This window comes from Mytilus californianus, unplaced genomic scaffold (genome assembly GCF_021869535.1).
Source record: "Mytilus californianus isolate M0D057914Y unplaced genomic scaffold, xbMytCali1.0.p SCAF_9, whole genome shotgun sequence".
In the NCBI taxonomy this organism is placed as follows: domain Eukaryota; kingdom Metazoa; phylum Mollusca; class Bivalvia; order Mytilida; family Mytilidae; genus Mytilus; species Mytilus californianus.
Window position 1 is genome coordinate 69,634,008 of NW_026262745.1, and position 18,708 is coordinate 69,652,715.

The 18,708-nt window shown below is 33.3% G+C and overlaps 1 protein-coding gene across 11 annotated transcripts in view; it reads right to left on the reverse strand.

The window, feature by feature from the left end:
• The window catches only part of LOC127715160 (heat shock 70 kDa protein 4-like), a 61,266-nt gene that overhangs the window by 7,942 nt on the left and 34,616 nt on the right, over positions 1-18,708 (reverse strand). For 2 of the 11 annotated variants that reach the window (XM_052221189.1, XM_052221190.1), the window contains exons 3-12: positions 14,907-15,111; positions 13,504-13,626; positions 12,719-12,818; positions 11,575-11,708; positions 9,396-9,640; positions 7,052-7,128; positions 5,767-6,022; positions 4,702-4,835; positions 3,706-3,956; positions 2,288-2,383 (exon numbers count right to left, since the gene is read on the reverse strand). In XM_052221189.1, coding sequence (XP_052077149.1) covers positions 2,288-2,383; positions 3,706-3,956; positions 4,702-4,835; positions 5,767-6,022; positions 7,052-7,128; positions 9,396-9,640; positions 11,575-11,708; positions 12,719-12,818; positions 13,504-13,626; positions 14,907-15,111 — 1,621 coding nt within the window. The other 9 variants (XM_052221191.1, XM_052221199.1, XM_052221198.1 and 6 more) reach the window with 9 other exon arrangements.

The following is an 18,708-nucleotide window of genomic DNA, read 5'->3' on the forward strand; positions in this document are numbered from 1 at the left end:
AAGGGGCATTAGCTGTCAAATTCATGTTCACCAATTTGACCCAAATTCTTATATTTGATTTATAACATACTAAAACGTATATTCAAATAACAATGAGTCCAAAATAAACGATTAATGATGCATGGACTCGATATAACCACTCTACGATAATAATGAATCAGCATTTTTTGCATATTTTCTACTAGACGCCATCTCATTATCCATCGAGATGATTTCCAAAAACAGCTGACAGTCATATAACCGATATAAATATAAACAGACAGACGTGCAATCCTATAATGATGATTTTTCGAGGTCTCTTTGATTTCAATTATAGATTAAAATAAAAATATATGTAAATCATCAATATATAAAAATTATCAATATATAAAAATAAGATGATGTGGTATGATTGCCAACAAGACATCTCTTCACAAGAGACCCTGTATAAAATGATTTTTTATGGGCAAGATCAGTCAATAAACTGGTTATTCCTTGTGTCCCCTAGTTTCACTTTCAATGTTGACATTGTTTTCTTTTAAATGAATGAACCACATACTGAACCAATGCACAACCCATCTTCACTAAAGGTCAAATTAAGGTTTGCATGAATACAAATTAAAATAAAATGCTCCACTGGGCGCAGCTTGATACGACCGCAGAGGTCGAACCCTGAACAGTTGGGGCAAGTATGAACACAACATTCAAGCTTGATACAGCACTGAATTTGGATTGTGATTAAATATTTGACACAGCATAGGTTTCTGACACAGAATGAATGTGGTCCAAGAACTTAAAAAATTTTAATTTACCTATTCAAATCATATCATTATTATTTGCTTTTATATATAAATCAGAAAAAACCAATTTAAAATGGAAAATTTTAAAGAAAAAAAAAGGTAAAAAAATATCCCTCCCAAATATTTTTTGAACCCCCTTATGGTTCATCACCCCCAAACTCAATCCCAGCCTTCCCTTTGTGGTATGGTACCATGCAGTTCAATTTCAGAGAGATCCATACAATTGAACACAAGTTATTGTCTGGAAACTAGAAAAATGCTTGTTTTTAGGCCCCTTTTTGGCCCCAAATTCCTAAATGTTTAGGGCAATTACCCCCAAACTCAAACCCAGCTTTTCCTTTGTGATATGGAACCTTGTAGTACAATTTCATCAAGATCCATACACTTACACACAAGTTATTGTCCTGAAACTAGATAAATGCTTGTTTTTTACCCCTTTTTGGCCCCTAATTCCTAAAATTTTGAGGCAATTACCCCCAAAATCAATCCCAGCCTTTCCTTTGCAGTACAATTTCAGAGAGATCCATACACTTGAACACAAGTTATTGTCTGGAAACTAGAAAAATGCTTATTTTTGGCCCCTCATTCCTAAACGTTTTGGGCAATTACCCCCAAACTCAATTCCTACTTTCCTTTTGTGGTATGGTACCATGCAGTACAATTTCAGAGAGATCCATACACTTGAACACAAGTTATTGTCTGGAAACTAGAAAAATGCTTGTTTAAGGCCCCTTTTTGGCCCCAAATATCTAAAAATTTAGGGCAATTACCCCCAAAATCAATCCCAGCTTTTCCTTTGTGATATGGAACCTTGTGGTACAATGTCAGAGAGATCCATACACTAACACACAAGTTATGTCTGGAAGTTACAAAAAAAATTATTTTTGGCCCCTTTTTGACCCCTAATTCCTTAACTGTTGGTACCATAACCCCCAAAAACAATCCCAACCTTCCTTTTGTGGTATTGAACCTTGTGGTAAAATTTCATAGAGATACATTCACTTAAACTAAAGTTAGAGTGCGAAAACCAATGTGTCTTCGGACGACGACGACGCCAACGTCATACCAATATACGACCACAAAAATTTTTTTGCGGTCGTATAATGAGGTTGAAGTATTGACCTGAAAACCAATAGTACAAAGGCGATGTTTTTTTTAGCTTATTTTGAACAATTAACCAAAGTGACTGCCAATAGCGAAATATTATTTATATATTTTCCACTTTCATGTTTGAAACCAAAAAAATCATACTTCAATTTTTTGTCTTTCCATAGCTAATGCCCCTTTAGGATGTTCCCTGCTCTGATTCAAAATAAGATTTTTAAGACTGTTATAAATTGATAGTATATAAATAATGGAGCTAAAAAAGCAGAAAACATTAAAGGTCTGTGTCCTTGTTATTGTTAGATATGGCATATGGCTAGGTAACTAATAAGGGAAAGATTTTATATTCTTATATAACACATTAAGATTTATGTATGATCTGGAATTAATTTTATATAGAATACCTTTTTCTCTGACTTTTTATCACCGGCAAAATTTTCCTCCTTCTTTTCATCATTATCAGTTTTCTCAGGTGCTTCTGGTTGGTCTGTTTGCATCTGCTATTGAAAAAAAATATTTACACTTGTGAAATAGATTCTACTCTAGAAAAATACCATTATTTTTTAATTTCTTAAAAGTTCAAAGTGCAAAGAAAGTTTCAAATGTCATATGAGTTAAAATAATTTTAAATTAAGAACTCTCCAATTTATAGCTGATTGCTATGACATGAAACAGTTTCTTTGGAATGTAATTAATTCCCATTCTAATTATATGACATTCTTCTCTAGCTTTGGAAACAAAGCCATGTTCTAATTGCAATAGAACATGGCCTGCACATGATTGACGTGTCAACTGAAATTGCAACGTCAGTTGTATTTTGAACAACGTCGGAGAACAAAATGGACATTTTTGTTGGTGTTGCTCACTAGGAAATTAAATAAAATCATTCTAAAAGTAAGTGGACATGTATCTGTTCATTCTTTATCTTGAAACGGTTGATTTTCTATATATGTTTATTGTTATGGCTTCATAAAATCAAAATGGCTGAGTTTCGAACGTGTATTATAGGCTCACTTCGAAGTAAAAAAGTTTTAAATTTTCCTATTAGAATCGAAATATTTCTTTCATGCCATGCTCTGTGCTCATTTTAACATGGGTAGGCATTATATTTGTTAACATTTTACACCTCGCTAACGTTTGGTAAAAAGATATTGACAAATATAATGCCTACCCATGTTAAAATGAGCATAGATCATGGCATGAAAGAATTATTTCTTAAATATTGCATTAAACTGCTTTATGATAGGAAAAGAGGAGTTGCTGGGTGGATGCACATGAATGCTGTTACAAAAAAATTCCTTTGTTTTTTTTAAATGCATTCGGACGTATATTCTTGGTAATTGGCTCTAAATCTGTTATGAATTAAGTTTCAGAAGAATTTTCACATCTATAGCTTTCAATAATGCTATATTTTCCAATGCTATTTTTATATTAAGTAAACTATACAAATTCTGAGAAGCTAAATTTTATAAGCATGGAAAGTAATTTATTACAGATTTGAGCCAGTTTTCCTACACACTTAGGTTTTTCTAATGTTCGGTGAAGGTTTGAACAGTAAAGGTTTATCTAATGTTCGATGAAGGCAATAAGCTAACTACCACTAACAATCTTAGGGTTATGAAATATAGCAATAAAAGTACTGTTCCTTTAATACTGAACCTGTGTATAAGGATTTTGCGCCATGCATAATTTAAGATCCCCCGAAAAAAAAAAAAAATTTGATCTGATAGCTTGGAAAACTGTAAATTTTTACCCTTTTTTCTCTTTATACCTTAGTTTCATTAGTTTTCTATGTAGACATTAAAGCCTACATTTTTATTACCTCAGTTTCTCCATTGACCTCAGGTTTTTGATCTCCCTCTGCAGTTTTTCCTTCCTCCTCGGTTTTTTTCTCAGCATCAACATCCATGGACTGTTCCTCAGCTTTAGTGTCCTGTTCCTCTTGTTCTATTGTCTCTGACAGGGTAGCAGAATTTACTGTGAAGATGCCATTTTGATTAACTCTTACTTTCACTTTCACTTTGGCACTGTCTTCATTTTTGGGTTTTTCTATCTTACTAACTTGGAATTTACCTAAATAAGAAAATAATGTATACTAATATCTTTATATTGCATATTTATTAGTTTAATAAGTATCCTCTTGTTTATTACTAAAATCAATGTAAGAGCTCAAAACATAACAACATGCACTGATGTGACTGAATATTAAATGTTACATTCTTTCTTTAAATTTACAAGGTAGCTGGAATTTTTAAATGTCTGTTTCCTGCCTCACCCATTATTAAATCAAATGGATTTAGTAAGAACTGATTCTTAAAGAACAAATTTAGTACAACAAATCATTTAACAACTGTTAAGGAAAAGTTTAATTAACAAATGGGAATGAATGGAAAATAAAAAAAAAATATCATGACTATCAATTCACACATTTGTTGCATGCTCCATGAGCTTTGTGTTGATTGTATATCAATGTCATTATCCGGTAAATTTCTGCAACATTCAAGAGTTAATTAGCTTATGATTAACAATCACTGAAAGAAATTTTATTTGTCCACAATACTTTATATATTCATAATAAATATGCATAACATGCATACAGGACTTAGTATATATGCATGCATTGGTTCAATAATTTCGATAACATAAAAATGACAAGAAACTGGTTTTATATGACTTCAAGAAAATACCACTTACAGGAAACAAATTAAGGGCCCTAACGAGGAAATATAAGATTTAATGCCTTTGACATAAAAGGTCATACAACTTTAACTTGGGACTGTTATCCTTTGTACCACGATTAATAGATATTTTACGTTACCTATATTTGTATCTGGTATGGGAACATCATTTTTGTGTGTATATTTAGCCTCCAGTTGAAATGGCTCAGTTCTGTAGAATGTCAGTACTTTGGACATAGGAATCATATGGTACTTTGGAAACAACTCCATTGAACTGAAATGAAATTCACAAGGTTAAATGTCACAAGTCTAACACTTCCTTTAATATTAAATAGATTAAATGAGTTTCAATTCATCTGTTTTATGTAAGGGCTGTTCCATAAAAACATACTTTGGACACACGGTATGCACTTGGAAATCTCATCTATTGGTGGGTGTTTATGTACAGTGAAAGTTTTAGAGACATTCTTTATTTGCCTTTAAAGGTGGTTATCCTTTTTTTAAAGTGCCTTCCCTAGGTACCACATATATTTAAACGGAATAGTCTCAAGATGTTAAGCTGTCTCTGGAGTATCCAATTTAAAAGGATGAAATTTATATCGGAGAGTAGTCTAAACAAAGGATTGTCTTGTGCAATTTGCTCTATGCAATTTTTATTTGTTTCTGTAAAACTCTGCCTGCAATTAACATCTTTAAATATAACCCTAAAACTTAATAGGAAAACAAGGAAACTTGTTAGGGCTATTCCAGAAAAAAATGTATGGGGGGGGGGGTTGGCACTTTATATTAATAATAATTGGGTGATGGGTATCAGAGAAACTTTTCACACTATAATGCACTATGGTTCTCTATTACAATTGTCTGGGTGGCGGGTGCTGAAAACAAACTGCCTTCCAACACCCCATACATTTTTTTCTGGAATAGCCCTTAGAGAAAAAAATGTCAACCATAAAAGTAAAATATAGACAAGAAAAATTGCATCCATCTGTAGCAAAGACTAGACAAAACCAAAATAAACAGGATTTAATAATATATACTGTGGATTCATTATATTCATTAAAATTCAAATAGAAACTAGGTACCCTCAAAACAGCAAATTTGAACCACGAAAATTGATACCAACAAAAATAAACGAGTACACAGCATTCTTGACATCTTCTTGCCAGAATGACAACTAGGAAAATTTTTTATGAACCCCCCCTTACCTGTCTTCTTCCATTGTTGCCTGCCAGCTAAGTGTAATAGAGTAAGGCTGTGCATCATTGATTGAGAAATCTCGAACTCTGAATGTGGGATTTAATATGGCATTCTGTAAAGAACATCCACGGGCCACAGCTTCATCAGCATTCAGTGTCGTACTTGGCTCAATGCCAAAAACTTTCTGTACTAGACTTTTAATTGATGGAACTCTTGATGATCCTCCTACTATTTCTACTGCAACCAAATCAGATGTTGACATCTCTGCAAATAGACAAAATAATTCCTCTTATGGCAACTACTTTTACCAGCAAAAAAAAATCATTTTTTCATATTTGGTTTTCTTTTAAGAATATGATTGAAAAACTATTAAGATAGTGTTGTTTTCAATCTTTCAAGACACAACTTATTGTAATATTTATCAACTTTCTAAAATTTAGAATGCAAGACTCCTCTTATAATGGTTTAGTCAAACGTTCGTGGGGGAAATGCTTACTGTGGATTCATTATTAATTGTGGGACACTAATTTTCATGGATTTCGTGGGTACAAGTAAACCACTGAATTTAAATGTTCAATTAAGTATAAATTTTCTAAAGGTTTGTATGCAGACTTTGGAAAAAACCAGGAAATCAAATATAAATGAAAATAAAACTTTTCCTGGATCCTGGAAAATAAATAAATTTTTAGACCCCAACCACCCATTATATAGAATTTTACTTATAATATTTACAAAATTCTAAAGAAAATGCAACCAACAATTTATACCCCATGTGTTTAAATCTGGAACAAACCCTTTGTTATTTTCTAAACTGTGAATAACATTAATATGGATAAAAATAGTGTCAAATCAAAATTTAAGAGACTGCCAAAAAGTTTTAGGCAGTTCATGACTATCTTATTATCAAAATTTGAGTTGTTTTATTAAATAAAATTGGGATAAAATCTTTTACACTTTTTGAGTTTTTCACAAAAAAAGGTTGCCAAGGGAGATAATTTATTGGTAAATTGCTGGTAGTCTTGAATATAATTGCTTTTTTGGAATCTCACTGTGAATATTATGAAGACAAGAAAATGAAAAAAAAATATTTGAAATTCATTTTATTTTAGAAATACTTGTATAATATATTTTTACATTGAACAGTTCTTCGGTGTGAGACAAGGCTTCGTGCTGAAGGCCGTACTTTGACCTATAATTGTTTACTTTTTACACATTTTGACTTGGATGGAGAGTTGTCTCATTGGCACTCATACCACATCTTCTTATTTCTATTTAAGCATGAGCCCTACTTACTACTATTTTCAAGTAATGTCTGAAAAACTGTTTCTATTCTTTTTAATATACCAGCTGATAATTCTTCAAACTGAGTTCTAAAATGAAAATTAAATACTGAAAATTCACATTAAAATTGAAAATGGTACAGATCACTCACTCAATCCTATAATATAAATATACTAATACAATATGTACTGTTTTTCTAAGTCAACGCTATATTATTTCTTGTTTTTTTAGAGAGTTATTGCATTGGTTCTTTAATAGAAAATTAGTTTTCAAGGAGCAAATAATATAAAAAATAAAATGCTTCGCTGGGCGCAGCTTGATACGACCGCAGAGGTCGAACCCTGAACAGTTGGGGCAAGTATGGACACAACATTCAAGCTTGATACAGCTCTGAATTTGGATTGTGATTAAATATTTGACACAGCATAGGTTTCTGACACAGAAAGAATGTGGTCTAAGAACTTCAATTTTTTTAATTTACCTATTATGGTCCAATGTCCAAAATCAAAATACATGGTTAGATTCAGCATATCAAAGAACCCCATATATTCAATTTTTTGTTGAAATCAAACAAAGTTTAATTTTAGACAAACTTGAAAACTGGGCCCATAATCAAAAATCTAAACACATGTTTAGATTCAGCATATCAAAGTACCCCAAGAATTCAATTTTTGTTAAAATCAAACTAAGTTTAATTTTGGACCCTTTGGACCTTAATGTAGACCAATTTAAAAAACGGGACCCAAAATTAAAAATCTAAAAACACGGTTAGATTTGGCATATCAAAGAACCCCAATAATTAAATTTTTGATGAAATCAAACAAAGTTTAATTTTGGACCCTTTTGACCTCAATATGAACCAATTTGATAGCGGGGTCAACAAATAAAAAATCTAAATACATGGTAAGATTCAGCATATCAAAGAACCCCATATATTCAAATTTTGTTGAAATCAAACAAAGTTTAATTTTGGACCCCAATTTGGACCAACTTGAAAACTGGGCCAAAAATCTAAAATCTAAATACATGTTTAGATCCAGCATATCAAAGAACCCCATATATTCAATTTTTGTTGAAATCAAACAAAGTTTAATTTTGGACCCCAACTTGGACAAACTTGAAAACTGGGCCCATAATCAAAAATCTAAACACATGTTTAGATTCAGCATATCAAAGAACCCCAAGAATTCAATTTTTGTTACGATCAAACTAAGTTTAATTTTGGACCCTTTGGACCTTAATGTAGACCAATTTAAAAAACAGGACCCAAAATTAAAAATCTAAATACACGGTTAGGTTTGGCATATCAAAGAACCCCAATAATTCAATTTTTGATGAAATCAAACAAAGTTTAATTTTGGACCCTTTTGACCTCAATATGAACCAATTTGATAGCGGGGTCCACAAATAAAAAATCTAAATACATGGTTAGATTCAGCATAACAAATAAATAAATGTGGTCAAAGATTTTACAAATCTAATGCGCCATACTGGTCTTCCTTTATAAATATGCATTTCTTTAAACATAATTTAAAAGCAGTGTAAGGGAAGTAACCAAAACGTTGTATTTGGATTACCTCCCTTACACTGTTTTAAATTATCTTAATTGTTCATTAACCATTACTTTATACATAATTTAAAAGCAGTGTAAGGGAGATAATTTCAATGATGTATTTGATTTATCTCCCTTACACTGCTTTAAATTATGTTTTGTACTAAAGTATTTGTCCATTAATGAGGACAACCTTGTTTTTCCCCCTTTTTTGCCCCTAATTCTTAAATGGTTTGAGCAATAACCCCCCAAAGCAAATCCTAACCATCCCTTTGTGGTATGGAAACTTGTAGTATAATTTCAGAGAGATCCATACACCGTTCCACAGTTATTGTCTGGAAACTAGAAAATGCTTATTTTTGGCCCCTTTTTGGCCCCTAATTCCTTAACTGTTGGTACCATAACCCCCAAAATCAATCCCCACCTTCCTTTTGTGGTATTGAACCTAATGGTAAAATTTCATAGAGATCCATTCACTTAAACTAAAGTTAGAGTGCGAAAACTAATGCGTCTTCGGACGACGATTACTGACGACGACGACGACGCCAACGTCATACCAATATACGACCACAAAATGTTTTTTGCGGTCGTATAAAAATTACAGCATTTTTCCACTTTCATCCACAAACTGTCAAAGAATTTATGTATTTTGAAATTTGAGGTCATTCAAAGATCTATCAATAAAATGTGTTCTATGGTGCACTTTTTCTCAAAAGAATAATTTATCCCAACTTAAGGCCCCTATTCTAATTAACCTGACATAGGTGACCTAAATTTTCACTCTAACTGTACATAGTGACCTACCTGTCCATTCTACCTGTCACATCCTTGTCCTCCATAAAACATTCTATATTAATTGGAATGGATTGTGTGTTTGCACTCATTAATTTTTTCAGTCTTTCACACTCAGTTTCTAATCTCAATCTAGCTTTCATATTCTTTCCTGCATCAACTTTATAACGTTCTTTAAAGTCCTGTTGAAAATAGTCTGCTAAAATTTTGTCAAAGTTTCTTCCTCCTAGACAGGGGTCAAAATTTGTTGCCAAAACCTATAGAAATGAAATACAAAAATCATGTCATCAAATATACAAATTCAGTCAAAATCATCAGCTTTTTCTTTTCATGTCCCTTTATCAGAGTGATTAAAAATATTAGGGCCAGGGCTCTCGGTCATCAAACATTTGTATAAGTTAACTTGGTTCTCAGAGTACAAAATTTGTGCCAAAAACAAACACGTGTATTGGATACAAATTCATGCTTGGTATATGCTAACTTGTTGCATTGAGGAAAAATTCCATGCTCAGTGGGTATGAAATGGGCAATCAGGAAGCAATTTCGAGTTGAGCAAAATGAATAAGTGCTTGTTTATTGTTGGAAGCCCATAAATGACCTCTAGATGTTTTTGTTGTTTATGTCAATGGGTTGCTGTTTCATTGGTGTATAAAGCACATCCATTATATGCTTATGGTGATTTTTTAAGTTTGTCATAGAAATCACAAGTTTACTGAAGTGTTTTACTGAAGTTATGTCGCAAATATTGTAGTTACATCCTGGTTTGTTAAACCGTCACATTGTCAGTTATGGTGCCAGTGCCTTTCACCTAAAGGAGATCTTCCCATGCCAACTACAGTCAAACCTGCCTTAACAGTCACCTCGTTTCAGCAGTCACATGCCTTCAACGTTCACTTTCAAACCCTCCCAAACATTTTCTCTATATAATTTAACTCTTTTCAACGGTCACCTCTCTAACGTGGTCAGTAGTCACCTAATTTTTGCATGAAATGTCATTTTCATGTTTTTAACAACCAAAATATAATCATGACGAAAAATATGTGTACAGTATCAAAATCAAAATGATAAAAGAACAGAGTTCCAATGTTCCCCATGTTGCACATATTTTATCTATCCAGTGGCATTAACTAAAAAAAAAAAACTTTTATTGGTTGTTCTTCTTTAAAACAATTTATGAATAAAAAGTGTGTGCGGGGGACAAAAAAGTTTTTTTTATTGTATACTAAATATTTCAAACAGACCTCCAAGGGCATTACTTATAGTTTACTGTAAGTTTTTTTAAAAATTGTACCCTTGAGAGTGTTAACGAGGCCATTTTTCATAAATTTAATATTTCCAAGGGGCATAACTCTTTTTAAAAAAGTTGATCGGCCACCATTATAAAACTTGTCCGAGATATTGCTGATATCAACCTATAGTATAAGTTTTATAAAAATCTGACAAGAATTATACCTGTGAGAGCGCTAACAAGACTGGACAGACGGATGCCCGGTATTTCCATGTCCCCCACAACGCGTTACGAGGGGGACAATAATCGGAACCCATTTGCAACCGAGATCGCGCAATAGGAAGTGAATTTGTGTATTTCTCATGTTCCATTCCTTTCAATTTCCATAGAAAACCATATAACCTACTTCTTTCTCCACAAATATTACTATTTTTGAATGTTTTCTTCAAATTTACAACGTCAGAATCCACCATTTTTTATTTGTCTGCTTGAACAAACGATAACTCTACCAATTGAAAATATTAAAACAATTTGCTGCATCCCAGCCACAGGCGATGTTGGAATCAAATTGTTTTTGAAACCTCATTTATAAGGTCACCTCTCTTGAGTGGTTACTTTTGATACTTCCCATGAGTGACTGCATAATACAGGTATGACTTTACTTGAAACACACCACTGATTGTTCCACTTTGTACTTTAATGACTACTTCTCAGAACTTGGCTAATTTTTCCTATATCTTTTTATAATACTAATTTTAATGTCATACCTTTAGCTTTGTCTTATGAAATGCCACAATGGCCACCTGTAAGTCATACCTTTAGCTTTGTCTTGTGAAATGCCACAATGGCCACCTGTAAGTCATACCTTTAGCTTTGTCTTATGAAATGCCACAATGGCCACCTGTAAGTCATACCTTTAGCTTTGTCTTATGAAATGCCACAATGGCCACCTGTAAGTCATACCTTTAGCTTTGTCTTATGAAATGCCACAATGGCCACCTGTAAGGAACAGTAACCAATATCAACAAATACCACATTCTTGGCTTTCTCTGTCTCAGGTGGGAGATCTTGTTTGTAAATACCATAACCCAAAGCAGCTGTAATTTAAAAAGTCATACATTAGGTAGTCGTACAAATATTGATTATTTCTATTTGACTGTTGTTTGCAAGTTTGCTTTTTATAAAAAGACATAAAAAATATGAATTAAACAGTGAATACCTTTTACAATCCTGCAATTTTGATGTTTACATCATTTGCATTAGCACTATTCTTTCAAAATCAGACAAAGAAAAAAAAAACAGTGATGAGTCTACCTTTTCTTTTGAACTTATTCTAGTTTTTTGCGATAGCAGTCTCTTTTTTTGGATGTCAAATTATTTTTTAATATCATTGGTATAGTAACGACCCTCTTCATATCATAAATCAACTGTGTTGAAAATGAGCCTGATTTGGTGTGTTATGGTGAATCATTCCTACATACCCTTTTCAATTACATGTGAAGTAGATGCAAATCTTCACAAATGAAAATCTTTTTTTTTCAATACATAAAAAGACAACAGAAAATTTGCTTGAAAATAGAGATAAAAACTCTAACCTGCTGTTGAATCATTCATGCAGTTCAGTCCAGCTACCTGATAGATCTAGAGGTAGAGATACAAACACTAACCTGCTGTTGAATCATTCATGCAGTTCAGTCCAGCTACCTGATAGAGGTAGAGATACAAACACTAACCTGTTGTTAATCATTCATGACCTTCATGCAGTTCAGTCCAGCTACCTGATAGAGGTAGAGATACAAACACTAACCTGCTGTTGAATCATTCATGACCTTCATGCAGTTCAGTCCAGCTACCTGATAGAGGTAGAGATACAAACACTAACCTGCTGTTGAATCATTCATGACCTTCATGCAGTTCAGTCCAGCTACCTGATAGAGGTAGAGATACAAACACTAACCTGCTGTTGAATCATTCATGACCTTCATGCAGTTCAGTCCAGCTACCTGATAGAGGTAGAGATACAAACACTAACCTGCTGTTGAATCATTCATGACCTTCATGCAGTTCAGTCCAGCTACCTGATAGAGGTAGAGATACAAACACTAACCTGCTGTTGAATCATTCATGACCTTCATGCAGTTCAGTCCAGCTACCTCACATGAATTTAACATAGCTCTTCTTTCTATATCTGTGAAAAATGTGGGTACCTAAAATTAAAAATTAAAGTATAATGTATGTCATGCAATAGGACAAAACTTTTTGTTTTAAGTTCATTTCAAATATCATTATTTGTGATAAGTTTATGAGGTCCTTACCTTACTAATTTGAATTGAAGTTTTGCACACTGTTGTATGTCTTTTGGTCGTTTTTCATTTTTTGCCATGGCTTTGTCAGTTTGTTATCTGATTATAAGTTTGAATGTCTCTTTGGTATCTTTCGCCTCTCTTTTGAAATTGCTGATATGATGGAGCAAAAGTTATGGAAAAAAGTGTTTAAATAGGCCTTTATAATTGTTTGTAATTCAATTCAGATATTTTGTGTACTAGCATTAATACATGTTTTATGTAAATTTCTATAGAATAATGGGATCGTCTCGACTTCTTTAAAGTCATTACTGATGATCTTCTAAAGACATAATTTTTTCCTTCATATATACCCTATATCCTATCATTTCTTATCAATAAGTTCAGTTAAACCAAGATGTGATTAAGCGTAATTGAATATCCTGCATTTATGATGCTTTTTCATATCATAAGGTCAAACTGCCAAAAGACCCCCCTCCTACAGTAATTAAATCTATTATTTTGCATTGACCATTATATCTTGGTGTAAAGTAGATACATCCAATTGGGCTACTGACCTTATGGGTGTATCTAATAGACTAATACTTACAGATACCACAACATCTACCACTTTAGTCTTCAGTCCAGCTTCTGATATCTGCTTTAACTTCGTCAAAAGAGCTGCCATCATCTGCTCTGGAGTAAACTGCTGCTCACCTTCAAGATACTGAACCTAAACGAAGAGCAGGTATATCATTATAAGGTTTAACAAAAATAATCGTTATAAAGAATTTGTGTCCATAGGACACCATGACCAACTCGCACTATCCTATATGCATAATCCATGAAATGAGTGACCTACGAAATCAGGGTCAAAATCATAATTTTTCAAATAAATATCATTTCTATCTTAAGAGAATTGTGAAACGGGGTTAAAACCGTTATTTGGCATATACATGTAGTATAAACTTCACAACATAATGAACATGTGAACTTCGTTTAAGGTTTTTTTTACTACACCTTTATGGTAAAAGTCCCTACAAAAAATGGGATACAGGACGGACAGTTCAGAAAACGTAATGCCCCCTCCTATCATAAAAGGGAGATAAAAATATATAGACAATGCCACTATGTGACAAAATGAAGAATGAAAAATTGTCAATGGCCGGGTGTTTCTGAAAAACTAATCCAGATACACTAGAGGACTGATTGTAAAAAAATATGGCCTTTCAAACTCTAAGCTAACCCATTGACATAGAACTTCTCTATACTCTTTCACTGTATATCATAATACATATATGGTTATCTCCCTTACTTTAATGAAGACAGGATCAATGGTAGTTTAAAGGTCCAGAGGAAAATTAAATGCATATTCAGAATGAGAACATGATAAAGTGATATGAATTTTAATATGAAAATAAGAAGATGTGGTATGATTGCCAATGAGACAACTCTCCACCAGAGACCAAATGATGAAGAAGTTAACAATATAGTTCACCTTACGGTCTTCAACAACGAGCAAACCCATATTTAAACCTGCTTTGTACTAGACTACAGTGAGTCAGATTTATATTTACATGCTAGTTCACTAGACATGTCACCCTACTAGCAATCATGATTCTAACTCCAAGCTAACAAGTCTTTGCTCTTGCTCCTAAATGCTGTGTGCTTAGCAGAGAAGCAGAATTTACCAATTTTAAAGTCTTTGGTTTGAAATCCCAGGTTAGGGATTGAACCCAGGACCTCCCACTCTCAGGGGGAGCAGGGACGCTACCATGAGACCAACAAGGTGGTTTTAATGAAAACAGGGTAAACATATTAAAGTCTGATTGCAAAAGCTCAATTGACCTTCTAAAGTAAATGATGGGTTTTGAAAAAATAACAACAATATTTTGTTGTTGAAAAACAAACTTAAAAATATGCAAGAATTTTTTTTTTTTTCATGTTTTTAGACTAAATGTTGTCTGGTGATGTAAACCATTAATCTAAATGTGTATCTAAATTACAATGTACCTTGATTAAAATTTCTCCATTCTTTCCCTGTTCTACCTTATAAGGTTTGGGAAAATCAACGAGCTCTTTCTGTACAAATGGGTCTGTGAACTTTCTACCAATAAATCTCTTGAAAACAGATACTGTATTTTTCAGATTTGTAATACATTGATTCTTGGCTGAAACACCAATGCTTCTGTTCTTTTCATTGAAGGAAATAAAGGCCCTGAAAATGGTATAATTGCATAATAAAATTATTAGAAATCAAATACATAGTCATAATAATTCATGTAACAGTGTCTTGTTCAAATGCTTCAGTTTTCAGCTTTCAACATTGCTTTACATTCCACACAGTTAAGGTGCGTTTAGAATTTTGATTTTCCGTTCGATTTTCATTTGATTTTTATCTGTGCACCTACTTTCGACTAAAATCACATCGTGTGAACACTAAAATTGGATGTCATTTTGTTAATCAAATAGTAGTTGTATTGTGTGAACAGAGCCCTGCAAGATTTACCTGGACAACTGTATCAAATCGGATTGAAAATTGGATGGAAAATCGTACCACGTAAACGCACCTTTACAGCACAGGTATTCAATATGCAGTGTATAACCAATGTTGTGCTGATGCCACTCACATGTTATAATGTATTTGTAAAGTGTTAAGACAGTTCATGTTGATGTGATGTAAACTACATCTGTGAAAGTATGGAAGATGGAAAAATCCGTAAGTCAGGAAAAAATCAATATTTTGGAGGAATACATCTATAGGGAAACAAGAGTGCACACGCTGAAATGTCTCGCCTTCTTTACTAATCATTGATATTATGTTGATAGTCCTTAATATAAAGCTTTATTACAACTGTCACATAAACTTAACATTAACCAAGTAAACTAAACATTGACCAATGAACCATGAAAATGAGGTCAAGGTCAGATGAACCATGCTAGGCAGGCATGTACAGCTAACAATTCTTCCATACAACAAATATAGTTGACCTATTGCTTATAGTTTAAGAAAAACAGACGAAAACACAAAAACTTAACACTGAGCAATGAACCTTGAAAATGAGGTCAAGGTCAAATAAAACCTGCGTGACTGACATATAGATCATAAAATATTTCCATACACCAAATATAGTTGAACTATTGCATATAGTATTAGAAAAAAAGACCAAAACTCAAAAACTTAACTTTGACCACTGAACCATGAAAATGAGGTCAAGGTAAGATGACACCTGCCAGCTAGACATGTACACCTTACAATCATTCCATACACCAAATATAGCTGACCTATTGCATGCAGTATTAGAAAGAAAGACCAAAATTCAAAAACTTAACTTTGACCACTGAACCATGAAAATGAGGTCAAGGTCAGATGACACCTGCCAGCTAGACATGTACACCTTACAATCATTCCATACACCAAATATAGTAGACCTATTGCATACAGTATAAGAAAAACAGACCAAAACACAAAAACTTAACTATAACCACTGAACCATGAAAATGAGGTCAAGGTCAGATGACACCTGCCAGTTGGACATGTACACCTTACAGTCCTTCCATACACCGAATATACTAGACCTATTGCTTATAGTATCTGAGATATGGACTTGACCACGAAAACTTAACCTTGTTCACTGATCCATGAAATGAGGTCGAGGTCAATTGAAAACTGTCTGACGGGCATGAGGACCTTGCAAGGTACGCACATACCAAATATAGTTATCCTATTACTTATAATAAGAGAGAATTTAACATTACAAAAAATCTGAACTTTTTTTTCAAGTAGTCACTGAACCATGAAAATGAGGTCAAGGACATTGGACATGTGACTGACGGAAACTTCATAACATGAGGCATCCATATACAAAGTATGAAGCATCCAGGTCTTCCATCTTCTAAAATATAAAGCTTTTAAGAAGTTAGCTAACGCCGCCGCCGCCGCCGCCGCCGCCGTAGCCGCCGCCGGATCGCTATCCCTATGTCGAGCTTTCTGCGACAAAAGTCGCAGGCTCGACAAAAATCGTCATAACCTGGCAAACTCCTGAACTTTCATGCATCTTACCAGTACTTTTACCCTCATAATTTTGTATGAGATCATGTCTGTAATGTTTTTTGTCAAAGAAAATAGGGTCTGTATTTTCTTATTTTTTGTTTACATAAGCTGGAAAATATCGTCTCTTTATAAGAGTACAGTTCTGGTAATATATGTACATTTATCCCTCAGTAGGAAATTCACTATTTGTAATTTAATAAACTTGTGACAATATTGATTACACATGTACAGTTTGGTCAACTCTGTCAAGGATTATGATTGAATAAGTTAGGTGTTGCAACAACTGATATAAAGATTATGGGGAAGAAGCAACATAAAACCTTTAGGGGCATAGCTCAAAAGAAGGGCTGGTCTAGGAACCCGAAACACACATATTTTAGCCTGAGATATTAATAAATTCTATACATTGGTACTGCTTTCTAACAAGGTACAAGTATTAACCTGATGTATCACTCACTTTAAAGAGCTTATTATTTTACAACAACATTGAATCATACTAATCTGTACAACAGATAGGCCTTACTTAAGACTTCATATCACATGTATCACTGCTCTCTAGCATAATTATTCACAATAAAATGAAACCATTGGCCTTGATATACATGTAACAAAACAAAATAACTGAGATAAAACACTTTGTCTTAATATTGTGACATAAGTAATTGATGAAAATAGTAAAAATAGAAACACTTTACTTCCCATTTAAATGTACTAAGTACCGTACAAGGGCATACTTTCCTTCCTTTTTTTAAGTCTCAGTAGGGAAGAAATATACTAATCTTTTAAAGTTTTTTAATTATTTCAGACATCTTTTTTGTATTGTTAAATTATATATATGAGTTCATTTGAACAACTTTACACTATTCAATCACCCAAATATGATTTGTAGGTCTTTCCCTAGTCAGGAACCTTTTCAGTGGTCATCTTTTGTACAATGTATATTCTAGATAACATTTTTCACAGATGACAACGGATATGTTCTAATTGTCACAACTACAATCCCACCCCTTTTCCCTGAATGTGACCTACCAAATTAAGACATATCATCAGGTTTGTACTAACATGAGCAACATGACAGGTGTTCACATGTGGTGCAGGATCTGCTTACCCTTCCGGAGCACCTGAGATCACCCCCAGTTTTTGGTGGGATTCATGTTGCTCAGTCTTTTAGTTTTCTATGTTGTGTTTTGTGTACTGTTGTTTGTCTGTTTCTTTTTTAGTCATGGCGTTGTCAGTTTATATTCTACTTATGAGTTTGAATGTCCCTTTGGTATCTTTCGCCTCTCTTTTAAGACAGTATGCCATCTTTTGGTTTTGATAGTTCCATAGCCTGAGAATTTTTCATGTATTCTCCTTTATCTAATATATATCTTACATAGTTTCACCACTACCTTGGTGAATGCACAAGGATATGCCTTTTTTACCCTCTCTACCATGGTACTTGCCATGACTAATATGCATTTTTTACCCTTCAAGGAGAAACTTGATTATTTGTGCCTTTTACTAAATACAACTGTTTTTGTAAACATATTGATTTTGAATGTTTAAATCAACCATTCCTATTGATATTTGGTGTAATTAAACAGATATAGCATGTTCAGGAATTCCCCTAGCTGCTCTGTTTTTTTCTTTCTAACCATGGCATCCAATTTTTATAAACCTGATAAAAATGAGCAAGGCAAAAGTTTGCCAAGACAGCATATAAAATTAAGAAGATGTGGTATATTTGCCAATGAGACAACTCTCCACCAGAGACCAAAT